The following is a 25,453-nucleotide window of genomic DNA, read 5'->3' on the forward strand; positions in this document are numbered from 1 at the left end:
TGTAATTTTTTGTATTATTATAATATATGAAACTTGTTGCTTTTCTGTTTTTAACTTTTTGTATTATTATAATATTCTTCTGATGAAGCTTGTTGTTTTTCTGTTTACTTTTCTGTTTTTAAATTTTTGTATTATTATAATATTTTTCTGATGAAGCTTGTTGCTTTTCTGTTTTTAACTTTTTGTATTATTATAATATTCTTATATTTTGCATATTATAATATATTATTGTGTAGTGGTATGAATATTTAGATTATAATAATTTTATGTATATGCTTTCATGATGTGTTTTTTTATGTATATGCTTTCATGATGGATTAACTCTTACTGTTTATAACTTTATATGTTTGTTGATTTAGGAAAATGAATCATCCTGATAATCATGCGAATGATAATACTAATCTGGATGATAATGCTAATCCGGATGAGATTGTTGAAAATTATCACACTCCGTTGTGGAAGTATGTTAAAAAGCTCGAAAAAGTGGGAAATAAAGGAGGAGGAAATACTGAATTTAAATGCAATTATTGTCAGAAAACTTATAAAGGATCCTACCCTAGGGTCAAGTATCATTTGTTAAAAATGGCTGGAAACGGGATCGCGCCTTGCAGCAAGGTTACTAATGAAAATCTTGCAGAAATGAAAAAGTTAATTCGAGAGTGTGAATATAAGCTGAAGAGTTCTGCTCTTAAGAATGTGTCTTTGCCCAATACTGGTTCTTTCTGTTATGATCTACCTGAAGTGAATCTTGATCCAAAGAAGAGAAAAGGAACAAGTGGGCCTCTCAGTAAAGCTTTTAACAAGGAAGCTCGAGATCAATGTGATGCCGAGGTTGCAAGGATGTTTTATACAGGTGGCTTATCATTTAACCTTGCAAGAAATCCGCACTATCGAAACTCATATGTTCGTGCTTCTACACTTCCAGGGTATGTTCCACCAGGTTACAATGCACTAGGAACCACTCTTCTGCAACAAGAGAAGAGTCACATTGAACAATGCCTCCAACCAATCAAACGCACATGGAGCACTAAAGGTGTAAGTTTGTACAGTGATGGGTGGACAGATGCACAAAGGAGACCACTAATTAATATTATGGCAACTTGTGAAAGTGGGCCTATGTTCTTGAGGGCAATTAATTGTGAAGGTGAATATAAAGACAAGCATTGTATTGCCAACTTTCTCACAGAAGCTATCAAAGAAATTGGTCATGAAAATATTGTTCAAGTGATCACTGACAATGCTCCTGTCTGTAGAGCTACTGGGTTACTTATTGAGGCTCACTATCCCCATATCTTTTGGACACCCTGTGTTGTTCACACTCTTAATCTTGCTTTGAAGAGTATATGCTCTCCGAAACAAACAGATGTTTCGTACGATGACTGCAATTGGATTTCAACTATTGCTAGTGATGTTTGGTCCATAAAAAATTTTATTATGAACCATAGCATGAGATTGTCCATGTTTAATGAACATTGCAAACTAAAGTTGCTCTCCATTGCCGAAACAAGGTTTGTTTTCTCCACTTTTTTTTTTTTTTCTTATTCAATTATAAGCTATCCTAATTTTAAAATTTTTCAGATTTGCTTCCACACTTGTGATGCTTAGAAGATTTAAGGAAGTAAAGGAAGGTTTACAACAAATGGTGATTAGCCCGAATTGGGCTTTGTACAAAGAAGATGATTTAGTTAAAGCAATGTCGGTGAAGCAAAAAATATTGGATGAATACTTTTGGGAGAAGATTGATTATATTCTTTTCTTTACAGCTCCAATATATGAGGTTATTAGAATGGCTGATACAGATAAACCTTGTCTTCACTTGGTGTATGAGTGGTGGGATACTATGATTGAAAAGGTGAAAGCTGCTACCTACAGGAATGAGCGCAAGGCATTACATGAAAAAAACAGCTTTTTTGATGCGGTGTATCGCATTTTATTGGAGCGATGGACTAAAAGTAGCACACCACTTCATTGTTTGGCGCATTCATTAAATCCAAGGTAATGATTTTGCTAATATCCTTATAAACTCTTATAAATTAATCTTTAGCTTTATGATTATATTTTTAAAGTGCTATTTCTTTTATTTTAGGTATTATAGTTCAGAATGGCTCCAAGAAGACCCTAGTCGGGTTGCTCCACACCGAGATGTTGAGCTTACAACTGAAAGGAAAAAGTGCTTTGAGAGATACTTTTCCAATGAGGAAATTAGAAGAAGTATCAATGTGGAGTATGCCTCTTTCTCTATGTGCTTGAATGACTTTGGAGCTATTGATTCTATGAATGATAGGTTTCATTTGGAACCAGTGATGTGGTGTATTGTCCATGGAGCTTCTACACCTAGTCTCCAATCCATAGCATTGAAGCTACTTGGACAACCTTGTTCCTCCTCTTGTTGTGAAAGAAATTGGAGCACTTATAGTTTTATTCACTCTCTAAGAAGGAACAAGATTACACCACAAAGAGCGGAGGATTTGGTATTTGTGTATAATAATCTTCGTCTTTTATCAAGGAATAGCTCAACCTACAAAGAAGGTATTACTCAATTGTGGGATGTTGGAGGAGATGGCTTTGAAAACTTGGGTGAAGAAAGTGTCGGGATGCTTGATATTGCTAACCTTTCACTTGATGAACCGTCATTGGAGACTACTTTGATTACTGGAGGAGACATCATGAACGTGGAAGTTGAATGAGACTTTTTTTTTATTTTTTATTTTAATTTCGTTTGAATGATCTTTTTACTTTTTCAAGTTTTAAGACTAATTGCTTATTGGATGAACTATCTTTCTAAATGTTTAGAGTTTATTGAAATAAATTTGAATGCTTATTTTATAATGTTTTAGATATGTGTGTGTGTGTGTATATATTTTTTTTAATTGCCGTATCCTTGACGTATCGTGTCCTCATTTTTAGAAATTTCACGTGTCGCCGTGTCGTATCGTGTCGTATCCCCGTATCCGTGTCCGTATCCATGCATCATAGCTTATGATACTAAATTTGGACAGATTGAAACCGGGCAGCAAGCAAGGACTGGAGATGAGAGTGCACCACCACTTGGACAATTGAAAAGTCGACAAAGAATGGGAGATCGTCGCTATTATTGGCAAGATCCTAAGCTAGCGGCCCAGCACTGCACCAAGGGACGATTGAGTTTAATTAGGGTTATGCTTACAGATTAACCAAATTACTCGGGACAAGATAGATATAGCTAGAATCCCAATACAATTAGATCGCAAAGTAAACAATTATTACTATTTTGCTTGTGACGCAAGCCTTTGCTTTTCTATATATACTATTATTTATTGTACTAGTTTACCTGATAGGGTATATAGGTCGATTCCTGTTCTCTTATGCAAGCTTTATTCTGTGAGCCGCCATAAGAGGTGCTACCAAAGGATGTATTTTAGAAAGTCATCTCCTCATTCACAACGATCATCATCAAAAAGAGTAAAACCATCGCAAAGGGTGATGAATAATATTAATACCATTGACGATCTCACGGATGTTGTATTGGTTGAAATTCTTTGTCGACTTCCTTCTTCTAAGTTCGTTGTTCAATGCAAGTGTGTGTCTAAGCGCTGGTGCACTCTCATCTCTGATTCTTATTTTGTTGACCGCTTTACAAGTCTGCAAATTGAATATCATGCGCAAACGCCGATCACTCTAATAAACAGCAGAGGGGAGGAATTCCTTGATAAAATGTCCAAACCCCTAAATCTTTTTCTCAAAAAACTCAAGGATTTTCATGGTTTGGATAAACATCCAGTTGTGGTCGGTGCGTATAACGATTTACTTTTGTGTTGTGTAGGCACGTATTATCAACGCCTTTACTACATCTGCAATCCATACATCCAACAATGGATTGCTCTCCCTGCCCCACCTCCATGTTACAAAAAGATTAAAACGTTACCGGAGGGATTCATGTGTGATCTTCCCTACTACAAGTATGCGAAAGAGGACGCGAAAGGACATACTGTCCAGCTTAATCCGCAGTATGGGTGCAGGGTTGTGAGATTGATCTCTGACCATTCGAAGCTATCATCCAACGAGTTCAAAGTGCAAATCTTCTCTTCTGAGACTGGTGAATGGAGGGAATCTGTTGTATCATCCCCACGAGATATTAGTCTCGATTATATCGATTACAATACTTGCTATGTTCATGCTTCCAACAGAATGCTGTATTGGATGGGTTATCATAATTTTGTTCTCAGTTTTGATCCCTTCATGATCAACAACTCTGTTAGAACTAGTAGCAGGGATGGTGATGAAGATATTATTGATCAGAGTTATAAATGTCATCTCGTTGATATTAAGTTTAATTCAGACAGCTTGTCGGTCGAGTGCCTAGGTGTGCACGGAAGGTCTCTCAAGATTTACGCGTACGACGAAGATACCAATACTTTATTAGTTTTGGACTTGAATGGCGACGAAGAATTCATCAATGGAGGATTTGAAAATTTTTTTCTGGAAAACAGTAAACGCATGGAGATGATAAATCTGGAAGAAGACCCGATGGAAAGTATAATTTTGGATCCAAATAACGATGAAATTTGTTATCTAACAACTACAGATGGAGAGCCTTTCATGTTCAACCTTGGCACAAAAATTTCGTCAAGAATGGATGACAAGATTACTGAGGACTTATGCTCGTACTGCTTCCCATATGTGCTGACTTGCTGGCCGACGCCAGTTCCTAGATTACCACAACACATATAGAGGAGGAGGAAGGGAGAAGATTTATCTAATAGTGGCAGCAACAAGTTAAAGTTGTTCTTGTGTTTAATCCATTTATTAATCAAATGTTTTTTTTTTGAAGGGTTTACAAAAGATAATCGGATGAGCCGTACCATTTGGTGGCTTCATGTTTTGCTTGATACAAATCCAATTGTTTTTCTTGATTATGTATGAAAGTTGAAACTGGTATTTAGTTTCAAGGTTTTTGATTGTTTGCATTACAAGGCAAATATTTTAGTTTGTTTTAATTGTATTTGGATTAATTCTAGCTGGAATATCTCGGTTTTGGTCTCCTTATATAGCTCCAAGACAACTACATTTTTATTTATTTTTGCTTGTGATGCAAGTATCCCGATACAACTAGTCACAAAGGGTGTGTTTGTTTCCCTTCACTAGCCCTCACTGGACTGGACTAGACAAACAGTTAGTCCAGTCCCATGTTTGTTAGCAACCAAGACTGCCTGATAAATTGATTGATGGTAATTTTGATTCAATTTCAAACTCGTGAAGTTGCAGCTCCAAAAAGGGCAGCAACGCCTTGCCCTGCTGCTCCAGCTCCATCACTGACCACCTTCTTCAGCCCCCACCAACTTGTTCATCAGGTTTATGTTAATTGGGTTTGATAGAATTATGTTAATCAAGATTTTATTAATTTTTGGATTAAAATTTGGCACTTGGAGTGGATTATGGAGGTAATTTTTGGTTCTTTGCTCAATGTACTTCAAAGGCGTGTCGTCACTTTTGAAAGATGCTCTGGTTTAGTGTTCTGGTCTTGATCTTAATGCATCATGCGTGTGCTACTATTGCCCCAACTCTTTGAACTTCAACTCACTTAACTAGTATGCAGTAAGTTTGATCATAGACCAATGGATTCACGATTCATCTGTTATATATTGCATAAGAATATCTGGGTCTCGTTTTCTGTGAGGTTTTAAACAATCTAGCTTATGTTTATGTCATGCGAAATATATTTTTCTTAATTGAAGCTTGCTGAATGCTTGATTGCGTTGTTGACTGCAGAACTCGCCATGTGACCCATGCTTGACACACTGCTGCTTGCACTGGTGCCCCCTGTGCCATGAGTATAACACTGGTCAATTGAAGGTAAGATGCCTTAAATAAGTTATTTGAGTATTATACGATCATACTTCTTCAGGTTTTTTGTTATATGGAAACATTACATATTTATGGCATCAACTTGTGTTCACCGGTATTCTTTTTCTCAGCCGAGGAAAATTGTTAGAAATTGCAAAACTGTTGGGATCTTTTGCTTGAGTTCCCACAAATGAATCCCATCTTCTTGAATCTTGCTCATTGAGTGTTTGCAGCCAACCCTCTAATTGTCAATCTCTATTTATATTCAAACTTGTACTTCTATTCTTAATACGTTCAATTTATCCTCGTAAACTATTGTGGGAATTATAGTTCCCAGTGATTGATATTGTGAAACAACTCTGCTGCTGTACTAGTTTTGTTTTCCTTCTCTTTTTTGTTTTTAAAGTTCACAATTTTTCAAAAGATACAACCCCTCGTTTAAAGCCACTACTACTTCTCAATGTCAATCTTGTTTTTTCTAGAGGCCACAATTGGTGAAAGGAAATTCGCAACCGTTGTCCGTGGATCAATTTTTTTTTTCTTTTCTTGCTGCAGCTGCTGTTCCACTGTTATTAACAGCCGTTAGCGGCGATTGTTGGTCGTTGGGAAAAGGTGAAATGTATTGCTGCGCTACCTCAACTCTCTTCAGAACACAAGGCAGCCAGCAACCACTGAAAGCCAATTGCCGTATACACTCAAAATATTGCAGAGTGCAGGAAGTTATGGATTTTCTGAGTTCTGAAAGCGAATTGAAAGTGCTGCAAATCGGAAATGATGTTACACGAGAATGTGTCTTCGGGGCTAAGGAAGCGAAGGACTACACGTTTTGTTGTATAGTTCCTAAGTAGTAATTATGTAAAGGCTGGTATTGCATTCGTTTATTATTTTTGCTCATTATTGCAATAAGAAGCCCAAGCTGAATAGAAATAACAGGTTGAGTGATATGAATTAGGATTTGTTGTTGTAGGTTCTTCTTGGTTGTGTCTCCTTTTTTGTCATCCATTTCAAATGAGCCCAAAAAGAAGGGACAAGAAATTGGAGCGTAAAGAGAAAGAACACGTTCTAGTTTGGTTTTGTTGTTCCTTTGTTTTAGTTTGTAGTTGGAAGTTGAAATCTGATTATAAGAATTGTGAGTGGAAAGGATAAGTGGCTCAAATTCACCTGTTATATTTCGTTGGAATTGTTTCATTGATTTCTCAATTTTTTTTCCAAGAATTGCTTATATTTAGCTTTTATACCTCGGTTTGTCAATTGGGGTTCTGTTCATGGTTTTTTTTTTCTTTTTCCATTATCATGCTTCTTAGTTCGACATTGCACTAAACGTTTCACTAAATCAGTTCAACTTAGTTTATTCTAAGCCAGTCCAACTTAGTTTCAGAAGTTAGTCTAGTTCGGGATAATCCAGTCCAACAAACACACCCAAAGTGAACAATTATATTCTCTTTAAAAACAATTAATATTATTCTTTTTTCTTGTGATGCAAGCTTTTTATTTTTTATACTTACTAATATTATTGTTTATAATTTACACGACAGCAATTGTTAGGAGAGGGTTCTAATGACAGGTGTTGACATTCAAATGGTGTGCTGATTGATTAGCATCCCAGTATTGGAGAGATTTTTTAGTGTGACCGATACACTGGATGGTACACTACGTGTCACTAAACAAATGGTGGGATATGTATGCTAAAAAGTTAATAACTTAAAAAATAAAATTTTTCACTATTCCTATTAAAACATATGGTGTACCACTTATGTTCCCGTCACAACTAAAAATTTCTTCAAACATTGTTAGTGTGGTGACGAGTCAATACCCAAGTATTGTCGTTTTTACTACGACATTTGCTTCTTTTTTTCTTTTGTTTTTAATTTTTAATCACACTTTTTGATTCATTTGAAATTCACATCTTCAATGTAAACCCAAGAAACAGATATATCTTTTAGCCACAAAATGACACAAATCAAATAAGTGGTGTCAAAACTCGCCTAGTTACAAAGACGGAGAATTTTGGTACATATTAAAACTCTACATTGATTTGGAATCGGCCTAAAACATTTACAAGTGAGCAAATAAACAAGATTTTAGGCTTGTTTGAGATTTTTTGTTTAGGAAATATTTTTGCTTATAATAAATGTTTTTGCTAGAAGTATTTTTATTAGAAACACGTTGAAACTTTTATTGAAAACTTAGGTTAAAAAAAAAAAAAAAAAAAAAAAAGATTCATAAAGAAGCACATGTCAAATGCTTATCCAGAAAGCATTTATATGACCTAGAAGAAACACTCATAAATTTTATGTCGAATACATACAGAAGTGCTTTTAGTATTTTTAACTCTGTCAAGAATTGGTTAGGATCGGGAAATATCCATTTTTTGACATACATTTTTTAGGGCCCGCTATATAATTTTTTTCAACGGTACAAACCTTTTATCTTTTAAGTCTTCCATAAAAAATCATATCTACCAAAAATCACAAAAATCTGAATCATATAACCGTTAGATTAAATGGTAATCATTCTAGTGTTTCTTTGTAAAACTGTATTCATCTATTTTTTTTCACTATAAATGAATGTCTTAATAATTTTGGTTTTGTCTAATTTTTTGTAAGTATGATCTATAAATGACGGCTTAAAATATAAATGGTTCATATCATTGAAAAAAGTTATGAAATTATCCCTAAAAAAGTGTGTAAAAAAGAGTGACGTGTGATCCAAACCCTTCAAAAATAGTCTCAAACACGCGGCTACATGTTATAAGTCCTATCCATGATGTGAATGGACCATATGCTCGTAACCTTTGTTTTCGGATATCTCTGCATAATTTTACTACATATACACAAGTTTTTGAACTGTTATTAATACTTTAAAATAATCATGGTAAACTCACCCTGAGTGTATAACAAACTGATATTGCAATACTGAATAATATTTTTGAGACAAACTTCTTTTCATCTTTTGTTTTGATGTGCCATTATATATGCACGTTGAGGTGTGATACTTTGACAAGTGTAAAATGGGACTGAATTTAAGGAGAAATTATTCAACGTGCCAAGAACAGCTCTGATACACAAAGTCGTGCCAAGAACAGCTCTGATACACAAAGTGTCAGAATACAAATACTTAAAAATTTCTTTTTTCAAATATCCAATCACTTTATTCTAACATTTGATATATCAAATCGTAATCCTACCATTCTCAAATTTAAGAGGGTCATAAAGAACTTGTTGGACCATATACAGTGGCTAGAGCTGGCACTCATCAAGTAGAATTTAAGATGGTGTCCCCAATTGTCCTCTTTTCCTTCCCCACCCCAGCGAATATCATATTTTCCTTCACATTTTTCTGCTTCTGCAGTTTTGCACTTCCACGCCACACACAAACAGGTATTTTAATTATAAGGGTTTCTCTATTTTAGCCCCTCCATGGGACCCCTTTTTTGTCTTTTCATGCGTCCACATCATTCAAGATATCAACCCCACGGAGCCGTAGAGGCCATCTCAATAAATTAGTTTAGTCCTGCTTTGTTCTGGAATTACCAAGCTGCCCTCTTAGATTCTTTTGCTTTCAAATTTGTATTTGTTAATTAATTTAAAGCAGGAGCAGCCTCTACAGGTCTCCATCACCGTTCACCACCTTCGAGTGTCTGCCTCTTTCGGCAGGGCAACTTTTGGACCTGGTTCAGTAATGGCTTCAGACCCACTGACCCACACCAATGTTTATCCTTGAAATTTTTACTTTCTTATATGCAATGCCAAATTTTAAATATAAGCAGTGTTATTTAAATTCTCATAACGATGTTGTAGTTGTTCATTTTTTTTGTCAATCACAGTTTCACCTATATTGTTTAGTGTGATCAAATTATGGGTGTATAAGAAGAAGAAGAAAAGTATGTACACGAGTACTTTGAGCTACAATAATTAGGCGATTGATCTATGCCTTGCTAATTAAGGTGCTAGATCCATATGTAGGAGAGCGACTACAGATTCATGAAGTTGAATGTGACACTTACGAAAGCATTATAAAGACACTTTACCCTCCGTTTTAATAGCAACAAGGACTTGGCTTAACTAGCTAACCCTAACTAGCTAGGGCAAGAGAAATATGCATGTTGCTAGTGTTATTCCAAGATCAGCTATAACCTGACCCAATTGTGCAAACTTCCATGCTAGGCTAGTTCGAGCATGGTGTGACTTGAATGAGTTGAGGGGTTCCATGTGGATACCCTAACCAATTAAGTTAACTTCACCGAGGATGGCTAGTTAGTATGCATCATTACGTATCTAAATGGAGTTAATCTATTTATCTTAGCAGCAACAACAACAACAAAGTATTATTCCACTAAGTGGGGTTGTTTGTATAAATCTTAGAACACCAATGCGCTAGGTTTTGACCCAAGTCTTTCGTTCACTTCAAGTACTTCATGTCTTTTCTTAAAGTTGCTTAGCAACTAGAGAGAAATTTCAATAGGTTTATCTAACCAGGACAACTCTCATACTGAATGAGACTAGCTGGCATGAGGATGCAGTGTGATCAAGTTACAAAAGATCTCATGTATGAGAACTTGCCTAGGAATGACGTGATCGGATAACGCACTCAAGTTTTTCTCTTGTAGTAGAGGAAAAAAGTAAGATTGAAAGTTGTGAATTGATTTTTCTTTTTTTTTTTTTGTTACTAATATTATGCACCTACCAAGCAATACTAAAGGTGACTAGGTCACACTTAAATAAGACGTGGACCACTGGTATGTGCTTATGCTTACATTAAATCTTTACCTCTTTTAGTGTTGAAACCCACGGCAGATTTGAGCAGATTCTGAAATTCTAGGAGTAGCATTTTGTGTAGAATAATTACTTGCTAGAGGCAGCCAATGATCTTGTTCTAGGAGTTCTATCCAGTTGCTCCTCTCTGGTGAATGGCTTCAATTAATATTTGATGGACTGCATAGCATAAAGCAATAGGATTTGTATTGATACATTCAGCTAGCTAGCTATATCAAATTACCCACCAAAAAACAAGGCATTATCTTTGTGGAAAGTGGGTTGATCATCCTATCCAAGACCTAACGTTTGAAATCTAGACTATGTCTTCAATTTATCGAAAAACATATTTCCAATCCTAGGTCTGTATGGATGAGAAAGTCTAAGGTGTTATTTGTATTAGAAATGGATATGTAAATTAGTTATGCATGTAGAACTTGGAAGTTTCAGAAATGGAGCATCAATTTAAAATAATTTTAGAATTATTGGAACTCATCTTAAAGAAAACACAATTCTTAATCTTTAAGAATAAAATTATCAACTTTAAACAATTCAACCAACGACATTTAATATTTAAAAAAAAATGAAAATACTTGTGTCCGCTTCGCGGTTGCGCATGCTTTTACATCCCTTTGTGTACAACAGTTTAAATATTTCTCTTTACTTGTAAGTAAAACGTCTTTTAAGTTCGAATCTTTTAAATCTCTCACCATGTCTTTAAATATATCGTTAGACAAAAAAATTAAAATCAGAATTGTTAAGTGGACACTACAACAAAATGTAAATTCTTATCGAAATCATTGATTTACGAGATAGAATTGGTGACCAATCAAGAAAAAAAAAAGGGTCACCCCAAGTCACAAATGCTTCACTTGTTAGTGAGAGGTTTTTTGTACACAGTCTTATTCTTACTTTACAAAAATGTTGTTTTTATGACTCGAATCCGTAATCAATATCTATTTAAATTAATTTTCTAGAATGGATCTTTACATTGGTAACTAATAAAAAATAAATAATCAAATTGAAGATTTAATTATCCATATGTAGCCACTTAGTACTACGGTATAATGATATTCTTCTTCACTTGTTAGTGAGAGGTTTTACGTTCAATTAATTCTCGCTAAAGTGAATTTGAACCACATTATTGTTAGCTCATTGTGAGGCTCAACCCACCTCTTCCCCTTTAATATAGAAAATATAGTTTATTAAAAAAAAAAAAATATATATATATATATATATATATCCATATGTATGAGATAAGTGGACACTACACCAAAATGTAAATTCTTATCGAAGTCATTGATTTATGAGATTAATTAATTATTTTTTTTTATAGAATAATCTTTATATAATCATTAAAAAAAATATTTATTTAAGAAAATATTTGCTAAAAAGTTACCCTCACATTTTCGAAAGTAAAAGTCAAGAAGAAGAAGAAAATAAGTGAAGAACATTGAAGATCAATATTTTGAAATTTAAGTCACTTAGTATTACGGTCTAGTAATATTCTTTTTTATTTGTAAGTGAGAGGTTTTAGGTTCGATTCTTACCAAAGACAAATTTGAACTACATTATTACTAACCCATTGTGAGGCTTAATCAACTCTCCATCCCTTTAGTAGAGATAATATCGTTTGTCAAAAATATTATACATATATATATTATCACAAGATAAATTTTGTTAGATTAAATGTTATATTAGTTACCGATGGAATTTATCCATGCCGTTATGCAATAGCTCAACTCTTTTCCATCATTGTGATGTAGGTTACTTGCAAAAATAAAAAATAAAAAAAACACATGTTTTGGAATTTAATAGGTTTGTTGATTAATGGAGGAGAACTATTCTCGTCATAAATGGGTCTACTACAAAGTCTGCAGGAAATGGGGAATGCATATTACAAGACATTGACATAAATTTCAAAGTTATATATAAAATTAGTGGACCATAAAATTTCATGGAAAAGAAAGAAGGGTGTAAAGAAAAACAAATCATCTTGAAAACGAGGACTGATCCATTATTCTTGATAATATCTGCCAAGAGATCCTTCCTTTAAATTTTTAAGTTGAAGGACGATATGACAAAAGATAAACCATTAATAAACTTTCCTGATAGAGCAAACAATTCTCTTAGAAATTAATATAAAGCAAATTAAAGAACGTGGCTTATTATATACTAGATTTTGAAGTCCAGAGCTAATGTATTCAGAAATCTGGACCGTTCAAGATTGAGAGATACAAATCTTTGATTTGTGTGAAGTGGATCAATGAAATGCACTAATAAGTACATGTTTAGTATTTAAGTACAGATGTCAACAACAAACTCATAGTTTTCTGATTTCACATGTGGTAATACACATAGTGAAAACTTAAGAAGCAGAATGATTCTCAGACTCATATTTAGTTAACATGATTTGAATTTATATTTCTTGTACTAAATAAACATGTCCAACTTGAATATACTGTAGGAGCACATCCGCTCTAATCAATATTTATGTGAATATTTACAAAGTGACGGAAGGTTAAGAGGGTAGTTTTGTCATGAGAAATGTACCACGCTATTACTCTTTGATAAAAAATTATTTCTTTATCCCATTTATGTCGCTGACCTTTCTCATCCTCAATGCATATGCCCATTTCTTCCCTTTCTCTATTTAATTTCCTCCATCCATATCATCTTCTTTTTCTCTTGCAGAAGGTAAGTCTAGCCGTATAAACAAGAGCAGAACCTACTACTTTGCTTTGCGGGTTCAGAATATTCTGATGGGTCGATCACCGTGCTGTGACAAGGTGGGTTTGAAGAAAGGACCTTGGACTCCAGAAGAAGACCAGAAGCTCTTGGCTTACATTGAAGAACACGGCCATGGAAGTTGGCGTGCCCTCCCAACAAAAGCTGGTGAGACTTCCAATTGCATTTCCCCACATATTATACTATAAGAATGTACGTAATTACATAACATGTGTAATTTAAGTACTTAATTATTTGCTAATTTCACGGTTTAATTAACTAAATGTGTGTAGGTCTTCAGAGATGTGGAAAAAGCTGTAGGCTTAGATGGACTAACTATCTTCGACCTGATATTAAGAGGGGAAAGTTCAGTTTGCAAGAAGAACAAACCATAATTCAACTCCATGCCCTATTAGGGAACAGGTAGAGTACAATTGTTTATATTGTCGCTCAATTTGTTGTCCCTGCGATTTGAACACTGTAACTCCCCTTATCAGTGTAGCTAGACCAAATGGTACATGAGCAATTTTGTTGTTATCAACTGTCTTAGTCTGATTAGTTCTGGACCTCTGGTAGACATTGTTTCCAAATGTTAATTAGTGGTCTTATTTTTCATGGTTGTTAATCCTTTCTCTCAAATATGTTCTTATTTTTCTTTACCTTGACAATGTAGAAGCTAGAATTTGTTAAGAAGTCGACATTCTTTGTAATCAAGTTCCATCACTGTTCTACATTTGTTTAAATTTTTCGACGTTTTGAATGTGAAAGCCTTGATCTCGCAATTACTTTCAACCACTCAACTCCGACCTGTCACTTATTCACAATTTTGACTTGTGCAACCATTTTCCATAACATGATAATTCACTGCTGTTCTAAATTCTAAGTCATGAATCTCCTGACTGCGAGTTAATTATTTATGGGTCACAGTCTTTAAATGAAAATGGTCCTCTTCAAATTTTCTTATCATGCACACTCCTAATCATTTCTGATTTTTTAAAATTCAACTGATCAAAGAAGAATCAACGAATAAAGTAAATAGAATGTTAAATTGCCCATTAAATCAATTTTTTTATATTATATTGCTTACAACAGATAAATGAAATAAAAATACTTATAAGATCGATGTAGTTTATGTTGTTTTTTATAGTATTTTGGTGCTAATATTTGTCTTTGATGATCAGGTGGTCGGCCATAGCAACTCACTTGCCAAAGAGAACAGACAATGAGATAAAAAACTACTGGAATACGCATCTTAAGAAGAGGCTAGCCAAAATGGGCATCGACCCCGTCACGCACAAGCCAAAGAACGACGCCCTACTCTCTAGCGCCGACGGTCACTCCAAGAACGTCTCCAACCTCAGCCACATGGCTCAGTGGGAGAGCGCCCGGCTCGAAGCCGAGGCTCGCCTCGTCAGAGAATCAAAGCTCCGCTCCCACAACTCCTCATTACTCCATCAGCTCACCACCATAAACCCCAATACCTATGTTCTGGTGAATTCTTCGTCTTCGGGTTCGACTTCAGCTCAACTTCAGATTAAGTGGCCGTCATCAAACCCTTCTAATAATAATATTGATCTCGAGTCTTCGACATCTACGCTCAATTACAATTCCGATCAGACTAACGTTAATAACGCATCGTCCTCCACAGTGGGGTCCGCGATTATGCAGCCGGCGATGATCGAATTTGTTGGGTGTTCAGGTTCTTCTGAGACCAAGGAAGAATGTGGGGATAAAGAAGAAGATTGGAAGTCCCATTTGTCTTTCACTTCATTAGGGTTAGTTCATGATCATCAGACCATCACAATGTCCATGGACGCTGGAGGGGCATGGACTACTGCTACTGATCATCAAGTTGGCAATGTGGTTGCTGACATGGCAGCTGCTGATCAAGAAGGGATCACTAATCTCTTGCTTAACAACTCTGATGAGGTGCACAGTTTGCCAGACGGGGATCACGGCGGGGATTCTGATAACGGTGGTGGAAGCGGCAGCGGTAGCGGTACTGACTACAACGAAGATCATAAGCATTACTGGAATAGTATTCTCAATTTGGTGAACTCTTCTCCCTCAGAATCTCCACTGTTTTGATGATGAACTCTGTAGCCACTGCCATGTCCTCTATGTGATCATTTCGGATTAATTGGTGTTCTGATTGGGAATTAAATCAAAGTGTGCAACAAATTTAGCTCCTCTCATGATCAAATTACCAAAAGCAAATCATTTGCTTAATTTCTGTTCATGAATTCATGCTATTGCCGAAGCAGTTTTTGGTTGCTTATGCAATTTTCATAGGATCGGTACCAGAAAAATGTAATAAAATATGCTTGACATGCATGCATGCTTGGTGTGTTCTCGTGAAAGCAAAATAATTACCGTTTTGGCTGGCTGTAGCTCTCACATCAAATGTTAACACGGCTCCCCCTTTCAACTTGTTAGAGAGTCGTTCATCTAGGTGCAAACTATGTATCAGTCTCGTATAGTTTTCTTCAATATATTCACCATTCTTCATCTGTACTTTGATTTTTTTATGGTTATGAGTGAATGTATCCGTTAACCCAGAATTTCTTTGGATTTTTTCCCTTTATATTATTGTCTATTATAAACTAGAAAATAGAAGATTCATTCGGACGTGAATGCAAATAGCCAAAGAAATTATTGTCTAATATAAACTAGAAAATACAAGATTCATTCGGACATGAATGCAAATAGCCGAAGAAATTACACTCTGCTCTAGTAAACTTGATTATGCCAAGGTCTTGTTTATTTGAAATTGGATTTTCTGTTTGGTTAGTTTTATGCTATTTAAAACTACACAGGACATTTATATGGACATGTCCAATACAAGATATTTTTATGACCGACTTTACTGATGGTTGGTGCTATGTCAATTTGTTCTTTTGAGGTAGAATTAAAAGAGGTTTTAATTTCTGAGTCCTTTTTTTCCACTTTCCTGTCTCTCTATGCTTTAGTTGTATTGCAAATAACAGGAAATACAAATCATAAACGAAATGAAGGCTAATGCCAAGTGGGGTAAATTATAGAGATAAAAGAAGTTGACCAAGAAGAAAAAATCCTACATTCTTGTCAATTTCCCAAGTCTAGTACTCTTCCTCTTCCCATCTAACATGGCGGTGGCATTAAAAACTTAATGCTTTTGTGACGGCCACTATACATTAATATTGTTCTACGTGAAAAAGTTTGGAAGTATTTTTAACATAAACGAAAGCGTTTTTAATGAAAGTGTTTTTAGAATCAATTCTTAGTAAAATGTAAATAAATCTTGGAAAAGCACTTGAAGTGCTTCCTATAAGAATCATATCCAATTAAATTTCACCAAATACATACGCATTCAGACATTTTAAAAACACTTCCAAATAAACCCTATTATGCATGCATATGGCTGTTTAATTTACTAGTAGTCCCTCACGTTCATGTTTTGTGTAACTTGTTTAAGGTCTACATAACTTCTGTTTGCAGTTGCTTATTCTCATAACCTTTTTCGGCTTCTTAGTTTAGGTTTTCTTAAACATAATTTTGGTTTTTTAAGTTGTATATTGTTTTGTTTGTTAAAAGGGTATTGGTTTTATGTTACGCATGACTAGTTGTAAGGGTTTTTTTTTTTTTTTTTATTCTAATCAGGGACGGTGGCCCTCAATGCCTTCGGGACACTGCATCTCGCATCATTTCACTCAGAAGAACTAATATTGCATAATTCTCTATTTTATTTGAAAGAAAGATTCTACTCATTTTCATTTTAATTACTTTCTTTTTCTATTCTCTGTTTTTTTTGGTCGACCCTTTTTCTATTTTCTATATATGAAACCATTTGGTGTGTTCAACTTGGTAGCTTTCTTAATGTCTATAGTGATAATTTCCTTTTCAGTAGTACTAGTAAAGTACTTTGCTGAAGGCTATATCGAAAAATAGTCTGGCGTAGTATAGTAATTAAGCTGTAGATATGATATCATTATTGTCAACTATGACCTAGATCAATTGATGTAGAATGTGATGTAACTTGGTGGTACTTGATTTTGATGTTCTTATGTACGCTTAAATGAAAAATAACTTCCATTAATTTTCATGCATAATTATATAATTACAATATTTAGGCATTGTTGTAAGTATCTTTTCAAGGGTTAATTTATCTTCCACTTTAACATAAACCTCTATATTACTCATCAAATGATAGCTTTTGATCCTAAACAAAATATGAAATTCGTTGGCACTTCGAAAAGTCATTTTAATCAACTAACTTAATGATCAAAGCTGTGTAATAGATATATAGATATATATATATATAGCTATATTATGAACTTAAAATGAACAATGTAGGACTAGACTAACTAGTGTTTGTCACTTTAATAAGTATTGAGAAATTGGTTCAAATAATAATGTAATCTCAATTGTTGAGTTGATCAAAATCAAATATATATCAAAAAATATTGAAGACATAAAGATTAATAGATCGAAATATGGTCCATATTTTGGGTTGGGTTTAATATTTGGTCTGCAAGCTAAAAAATCTGAGAAAATAAATTGGACATATTGGCTAATCAAATGGATGATTGATTGATACAACTTCAACGTGTCCAGTTCTGAATAGAGAAATTTTATGCTATAGTTGGTCACACAAATACTCATTGCTAGCAATAACAATGTATATTGCTAATTGCGTTCAAAGTGACCCAGTGAATAAAGACCAGACATAACCAGAATGTATATGGAGAAAAAGCTAGGGTTTTCTTCATTTAACAGCCAATTTATCTTTCAAGTGCATTTTCACCAACATAGGAGAGAACTCAGACCATGCATTTAACATTGGACATGACAGACAATATATGCAAAATCCTTTTCCTTTACACCCCATAATTTAACCCCAACACCCCCCCCCCTAAATAGTTCTCTTTTCTCTGTGTTGGCGGTCCCCACCCCCCACCCCACCCTACCACCACCCCCCCCCCCCCAACCACCCAGTTGTGCCGACGACCTCTTATAAATGACCAGAACGAGTTCGGTTACATGTCAGAGACGACGTATGGAGGGTGGAGCAATGGTGATTTTTAGCCACATATGTCTGAGACGACGTATCCTCCAACGTTCAATATATATATATATATATTTCAGCATCCTTCTTCTCTTTTTTTTTCAGATTTTTTGGACATGAACATTTATTTCAGTGTATAATAATAATAATAATAATAATAATAATAATAATGCAACTTCATCCTCCCAATTTAATCGCCTCGACTGCGACCAACCTTGCGTATTCAATGAGCTCCTGTCGCATTTTTTCAGCGTGTGGTTTGCATCAATTCGTATAAACTGGAAAATGAATTATTTAGTTTCACTCAGTTATGCAACACTTCACCGCTGCAGCTCTATCACTTTGTACTGCTCTTTCTGTTTCCAAACTCCACACCAGTTCAATGTAATAAATGAAATGAATAAGGATCTTTACGATGAATGCCTTACTTCATCTGTTTAAGTTCAAATTCAAGTTAAATGAAATCGACTTCTATTTTCGACCCGTGCTAGCATCACTCGTTAAGACTCCCGTCGTTGAGGTATGTGGATATCATAATGCATCAACAGCTACACACGAGTATGTAGGATGTATGCTAGCTTTCATATTGTCGATGCATGTGACGTATCAACATCTAATGGTCATACACGTCATGCTACTATAATGCTAGTAAAATTTATAATTCTCTTTGAAACCTAGCTCTACACTAAAATGTGTGTCGCAATGCTCTCTAGCATACCTATAGGGTTTCTTTTGGGGTCTAGTATTGAACTGAATTGCATAATTCACTAGATTTATTATATGTTAATTTCCAAATTTTGTCCAAATTGAAATCGATATCTGATTTTGAGCGGGGGCTAGTTGTGAATACATTCTAGATTGTTGAGGCATGTGTGTATTAGATTGCATTAATGGTGCACAATTAGTTTAGCGTGTTTACGAACAACATTATAAGCTTTTGTACTATTGATGTATGTGAGATTCTAACAGTCCACTGTCACACACTCATATATAGATGACTGATGCTAGCGTATACAATTATGTGTTAGCTGGGACTTATCTTTACCCTAAAATGTGTGTCATAATGCCCTAAACCCTACACGTAGTGTGAATTTGAAATATCATCCTCCCTTGCATCAAATTTGAGGGGGAACTTTGATAAATGATGAAGGGTCCACAGTGTAAGGTACTGAAAAGTCACTGCACTTGAATATAAAGTGGGTTGCAGATAAAAATAAATATGTTACAAGAATGGAGTGGCACCAATTATTATTCTACTCATCAAAAGCATTGAGATCATCATCATACATACATACTATAGAATACATCTTGCAAATCATTTCTCAAGCATATTTGGTGTCTCACAAGGAAAAGTCATAGATTTCTGTGGCCATGATCGAATTTGCGGTTTTGAAGTTTGGTAAAATGACAAGAGGGTCCATATCTTTAAATGAGTTCCCCAATCAAGAAGGATGCAATGACCTTACATATGTCTAAACTTCAAAGACTTACTCAGCCATCTATTCAACTTTGCAGTCAGACTTTCTCAGCTCTTTTTCTCATCTTGCAATGTTTTATGAGCTACTGGTTTGATTGATGCAAATGATGTTTTGGATGTTCAGGATAATGTTTTTTATTAGTTCAATTATGTTAAAAATAAATCAGATTAGAAATCATTTAAATGTTTAATTAATGCGTAAAAATTTCATAACTAAAGAACATGGTTGGTCTATTTATTTGTTTCCCTTTAAATGACTAAAAAAATTCATATTTGATTTAGGACATGGCCAATCTTTACTGGGGTGACGTAGAAAATTGATTGTTGTGATCATTGTACAACATTGCAGGATATGAGAATGAGAGCCTAGGAGGTAGAATGAGAATGCATAAGTATTATGAATACTAGTCCTAGGGGTACGGATCATTTTCGGGGTGTGATATCGGCACACCCATTTTTACTTCTCACACACTCTTCTAATTTTCGGCTGTCAAATCAGATGAATTGAAAAAGATTTAAGGACAAAATTTAACAAAGGGTGTGTGAAAAGTAAAAATGAGTGTGGATAGCACACCCCATCATTTTCCAAGTACTCTTCCTCTGTCAAGACTCATCTCAGTTTTCTAAATACTCTTCTTCTGTCAATACCCATCGGTAAGATGGGAGACAAAAGTTGCAGGAATGCAGCGATGAAGTAGTGAGGTGATGAAACAATAGAGGGGTTTAGGGTAATGCCGCAAAGGGTTGCCCAACAGCCCAAACTTTCCAGCCAGTGCCAGTATTGCATTCCTTGCAAAATTAAAACTAACAAAGAAGAGAAAGAAAATACAAAGCTAGAGAGGGAGAGACGATATTGACAAGTTTAAGATAAAACAATTCCGTTTCTTATTCATCACAAACAATCGAGTCCAACAACGTAGCTGCAAGTAATAGCTTAATTCTAAATACACAGGGTAAGAACTGTAATAAGTGACACTGCAGCTATCCACATCTCAAGCACACTTCCTGTCAACAATTTGGTTTCTTCACAATGAGAATGAGGTGATCAGATTCCTGAATTCAGCGCCCTACAGTCTTCATAAGAAACCTGCGTAGACAAACCGATATTAATACCAAGAAACAAGATCAGATGCATGCACTGCAGAAACCTTATAAACAAAGGCTTCTTGGGAACAAAATCTGGGTCAGAGTTGAAAACTCAGTTTTGTAGATTAACTTATTTAACTTTCGGGGAGGATTCATTGTTTTCATTCCAAAATATAAGTTCGACATTCAAACAACAAAATGGGACTATGATCGTCTCTTTTCCTTCATCTTAACCTATTCTCAACGTGATTGCAGAGCCTAACGAAGCACAAATATTACTTAAGCATGTGAGGGCATTACTGGCAACAGAAACATTAAAAGTTTAAGCAGCAAAGCGGATCCCAAAAGTCTATCTTTGCTCATTCAAATTAGGCAACCAAAAATTCTGATGGTCATGGTGCCTAGGTAATAGAGCAACAATCAAACATAACGCAAGTTGGCACCATTGAGAAACTACTACAAAATACCAGCTACTGAGTACTAACTTAGATTGCGAGTGGCAACTAAATCGAAACATGAACATTTCTAGTGTTCTAGTGAGCTTAACGGATTTCATAACTCTGAATTATCAATGTGTGGGCATTTATGGCAGCAGAAACATTACACGCTTAAGCTGCAAAGTGAATCCCAAAGTCTATTTTTGCACCTGAGACTAGGCAACCAATAATTTGATGGTCACGGAGCCTTGCTCTAGTGCAATATCAAAACTAATGCTAGTTCACAAGACTGACACGACGAACTACAAACCGCTGACTTAGATTGCTAGTGGCAACTACATCTAGGCCATTGCTCTATGACCGAGCTCCGAGCGTGCGATCTTCTTCTCTAGTAAAGGGATTGAATATTCATTCATAAACAAGATTTATTGAACAATGTATGGGTTTTTACTGGCAGCAGAACACTCGAAATTTAAGCTGCAAAGCGGCTCCCAACGTCGATTTTTGCACATTGAAATTAGGCACCCAATAATTCCATATGGTCATGGAGCCTAGGTAATAGTGCAGCAATCAAACCTAATAACAATTTACCATTGAGTTAAACTGGATTGGGGAACCAACAGAAACAACCAACCAAATCAACTTTCAATTTTCTGATCCATAAATTGAAAATCTTCTTTAAAAATTAAAACAACAGCAGCATTCATTCATTTGATTGACATTTGAACCACAAATTCGGGCTAGAAATGCAATATGATTAAGAAATTTGGAATTTTTGCTTCAAATTAAAATTTTGGGGCCACAAACAAATTCAAACCAAACAATAATTCTGTAAATTCAACAAAGATTGAAACTTTATAGATTGATAATACGATACCTTTGCAATCTGAATTTGGGAAGTAGTCCCAAACCCTAATTTGAGCCGCCAACACAGCAGAGGACTGAGAGGGGAGAGGACCGTTGGGTTATTTATACAGGTTTCTGAAATTAGGGCGTTGGCTGGAAAAGCCGCTTTATCCAACGGCTAGAGGTAGAAGCCGCGTAATCGTACGGTTAGTATTGAATTTCGTCGAGGGCCAACAGTTAATGGTGGGCTCTCTTATGTTATTGGGTTTCTTGCTCATGCTAATTCAGTAGAGAATTGGGCCTTTTGCTAAGTGGGTAACTCATGGTTTTGGGCTAAGAAATGGGCTTTAATTTGAATTGGTAATGCAGCCCATTTTGACTTGAGGAGATAAGTTTCTGTCACGAACTCACGGTTGTGCCTCTCTCGACTTTTCTCTATCTCTTCACGTAATTTTACATTTCTTTGTTCATGTCAGGAAATAACTTCTATGTTGCGAGTGCAATGCACTCTCTTGAGTTTTCTCGGTCTCTATCTTCAGTCTCCAAAAATATTTTTCTTCTCACCTGATCGATTATTCGAGGGCTTCATCAGTCTTAACAGTCTTAGCTCAAGCAGCATGATATTTGAGGGTTAAGGAGGGCGATTTTCTTTGTTGCCTACAAGCCCTGAGTGTCGTTGCACAATGATCTTTGTATTCGATCGATTCAACGCATCAAAACTGGTGAGCGATAGCCATTAGGTTTGATCCAACAACTTAGAAAATGTTGACACTCAATGCTTGTAGATACCAGAGAAAAATTGTAAGAACAGTAAAGATTTTAATCTACGAAAATAAAAATTCAAACTTAAGTACAAAAGAGTAAGTACACTCTTAAATGACTAATCTTGTCTGCATCTGCTCCACCATTATAACAATTGATTTGCTTAATTAATTTTATATATATTAAATGAGCATGTAGACGATAATGCATGCATGCAGCGTGCAGACATATATTATTGTGAATTTTAAGGCATCATTTTGGTCATATTTTCATTTTTTTTAATATTCATATCTAATGATTGCTCTCTTCTACTAATTTAGTATTCGTATGCCTTGGAAACTGTGAGACCTTCCAACAAAAGTAATAAGCTCTATACGGTCTAGCTATGGAAGAGACAAACCGAACCATGAATGAGGATTCTCTCTTGATCCTCTTTGTGAGGATCTCGGACATCTTTAAATCGTGTCTGTTCATCTTATATCGTGCGGTTATTTTTTATCAGATACTATTCATATTTAATTTTAAACAAAAATATTTAAAATAATTTATGACCGCACGATGTACGATGAACAGACACGATTTGAGAATCCCCATGATCCTTACAAAGAGGATCCGGAGAGGATCATCATTCCCGAACCACCATGGGGTGATATGGTAGTTAGAGATGAATTTCAAACTCGTATTTCACACGGTATGTTCTGGGTTAGATTTCTAGCGCTGTGTGAAATGCACAATGATGGTTATGAAAGGCCGAAATGCCTCTATGAGTCTTCACAACTCTCCAAAAAGGCAGATTGCCGTGAACAAAATCACGAGTTGATCCCTTTTTAGAAAGAAAAAAAATAAGAGACAAACCGACCATCCAGAGTTGGCTACAAGATAAGATTCCTTTGTCTACCCATATGAGTGTACTTCAGTTGCAAAAATGGTTTAAGCAAGGTTTTAGGCTCGTAGCTTCAGAGATCAAGAACGTTTATCTTTGCACTCGAGTTTCATGTTGAACCTTCTTTTCTTTTTATTAAGTGCTGGTGTAAAAATGGAAAAAGTATAAAGATAAACTATGTACGGTTATATTTCTCTAACGATCAGATATATTCTTTACAAAAATACAACATAGTAGATACAAATATATTTTGACAATAATTTGGTGTCACAACCGTACCTTATTGATTTCATTTTCTTTAGGAGTAAGTTTAAATTAGGTCCCAAGTTCTTCTTGTCAATAGCACAAACAATAGAAGGGTTAATATAGAATACAACAACAACAACAAAGTCTTATTCTATTAATTAAGGTCAACTATATAAATCTTAGAACACTGTTGCGCTCGGTTTTGCGTTAAGTCTTCCGTTAGCTTCAAGTACACTATATTTTTTCTTAAAGTCTCTTTACAAGTATTTGGTATGGTTTGGGGTTGAGGTGATTTTAAAAAAAGTTGGGGGCATTTTTGTGTTTGGCAAACTTCCAATTTCAACTTTTTTTTCACAGTTTTGGGTGAAAAAAAAAACTAAAAAATAGAAGCAGCAAAAGGCAGCTTTGAAAAGTTGGCTTTTCAGCTTCTGCGCAAACCTCTAAAACACAGGTGAACAGTACCCTTTAATGAAAGTTTCTGGCAATCCTACCCTTCATTCATCTCTATCATCCCCTTTCTGCTCCTCCTAGCTTCATCTTTACCAAAGATCTTTGAAGATTTGTGTCGCCCCCACTGTGAATCTACCTCGTCCCTCCTCGTGAAAATCTGAATCGTCACTACCAGAGACGCACAAGGGTCGCCAAGAGGAGAGCCTTAGACTGTTATCATCACAAATTAACCAAAGTTGTTATACTCAAATGTGCGTGAAACTAAATCAGAATTAGCAGAGGAAGATTGTGTGTTCTGAGAAACCATGAATTCGCAGAGGAAGATTGCGGTGGGGAGGTCTTTCCTACAACCTTACGGCGAGTGAAGGAGGAGTGGAATCCGGTTTCTGGGTTGCGGGGAGCTGAGTGAGGGAGGAGTGGAATCGGGTTTCTAGGTTGCGGGGAACAAAGTGAGGGAGGACTGGAATTGGGTTTCTGGGTTTTCTTCTTCCTGATCTTCCTTGGGGTCCCATGGATAAGCTTGGTTTTGGGGAACGAAGAAAAGAATATGATAGAGAAGCAGCAGAGGAAACGAAAAGGGCAAGGAAGACACGGGGATAAGGGAAAGTGCAGAGAGAGAGAGCTGAGAGTTTTCAAGATAGTTCTGCAATGTAGAGGGAAAGGAAGACACGGAGATAAGGGAAATGGGGTGTAGGCCCCACGACCACACAAAATCCTCACATAAAAATAGTAATATTAAATAAAATATCATAATAATAATATAGTATTATACTCTTTTTTGTCATTTCACATAGTCAGAGTTGTTTTACATAAAAGTTTACCAAACACTATCATACTACTTTTTTTTTTTTTTTTTTTCCAAAAGCACTTTTACAAAAAAGTTTACCAAACACTCTACTGCTTTATTTCACAGCTGCT

At 35.4% G+C, this 25,453-nt stretch overlaps 2 protein-coding genes and 2 long non-coding RNA genes across 4 annotated transcripts; 3 read left to right on the forward strand and 1 right to left on the reverse strand.

The window, feature by feature from the left end:
- Nucleotides 1-1,270: 1,270 nt before the first annotated feature.
- Nucleotides 1,271-2,821, forward strand: LOC103932336. The gene is made up of 3 exons (XM_048578663.1): nt 1,271-1,508; nt 1,579-1,995; nt 2,087-2,821. Exons 1-3 carry the CDS (start codon nt 1,435-1,437, stop codon nt 2,685-2,687), a joined length of 1,092 nt encoding a protein of 363 aa, XP_048434620.1. The 5' UTR covers nt 1,271-1,434; the 3' UTR covers nt 2,688-2,821.
- Nucleotides 2,822-5,246: 2,425 nt separating this feature from the next.
- Nucleotides 5,247-6,995, forward strand: LOC125474690. The gene is made up of 3 exons (XR_007256134.1): nt 5,247-5,574; nt 5,749-5,832; nt 6,379-6,995. It is a non-coding gene; the product is annotated as an uncharacterized LOC125474690 (long non-coding RNA).
- A 6,209-nt stretch (nt 6,996-13,204) lies between these two features.
- Nucleotides 13,205-15,818, forward strand: LOC103951046 (transcription factor MYB16). The gene is made up of 3 exons (XM_009362329.3): nt 13,205-13,472; nt 13,598-13,727; nt 14,486-15,818. The coding sequence occupies exons 1-3, from the start codon at nt 13,340-13,342 to the stop codon at nt 15,390-15,392; spliced, it is 1,170 nt and encodes a 389-aa protein (XP_009360604.1). The 5' UTR covers nt 13,205-13,339; the 3' UTR covers nt 15,393-15,818.
- Nucleotides 15,819-20,693: 4,875 nt separating this feature from the next.
- LOC103951045 lies at nt 20,694-22,359 on the reverse strand. The gene is made up of 2 exons (XR_667732.2): nt 22,226-22,359; nt 20,694-20,912 (listed from the first exon to the last, which is right to left on the reverse strand). It is a non-coding gene; the product is annotated as an uncharacterized LOC103951045 (long non-coding RNA).
- Between the last annotated feature and the right edge of the window lie 3,094 nt (nt 22,360-25,453).

This window comes from the organism of the source record quoted next, unplaced genomic scaffold, assembly GCF_019419815.1.
Source record: "Pyrus x bretschneideri cultivar Hongxiangsu unplaced genomic scaffold, Pyrus_bretschneideri_v1 Contig13, whole genome shotgun sequence".
In the NCBI taxonomy this organism is placed as follows: Eukaryota; Viridiplantae; Streptophyta; class Magnoliopsida; order Rosales; family Rosaceae; genus Pyrus; species Pyrus x bretschneideri.

Excerpts from the sequence above, each read along its gene's own strand:
- LOC103932336 (XM_048578663.1), top strand. The coding sequence starts at position 1,435 with ATGAACCATAGCATGAGATTGTCCATGTTTAATGAACATTGCAAACTA. Across the intron at positions 1,509-1,578 it reads CTCTCCATTGCCGAAACAAG|ATTTGCTTCCACACTTGTGA; the intron begins GTTTGTTTTCTC and ends AAAATTTTTCAG. Across the intron at positions 1,996-2,086 it reads GCGCATTCATTAAATCCAAG|GTATTATAGTTCAGAATGGC; the intron begins GTAATGATTTTG and ends CTTTTATTTTAG.
- LOC103951046 (XM_009362329.3), top strand. The coding sequence starts at position 13,340 with ATGGGTCGATCACCGTGCTGTGACAAGGTGGGTTTGAAGAAAGGACCT. Across the intron at positions 13,473-13,597 it reads TGCCCTCCCAACAAAAGCTG|GTCTTCAGAGATGTGGAAAA; the intron begins GTGAGACTTCCA and ends AAATGTGTGTAG. Across the intron at positions 13,728-14,485 it reads CATGCCCTATTAGGGAACAG|GTGGTCGGCCATAGCAACTC; the intron begins GTAGAGTACAAT and ends TTTGATGATCAG.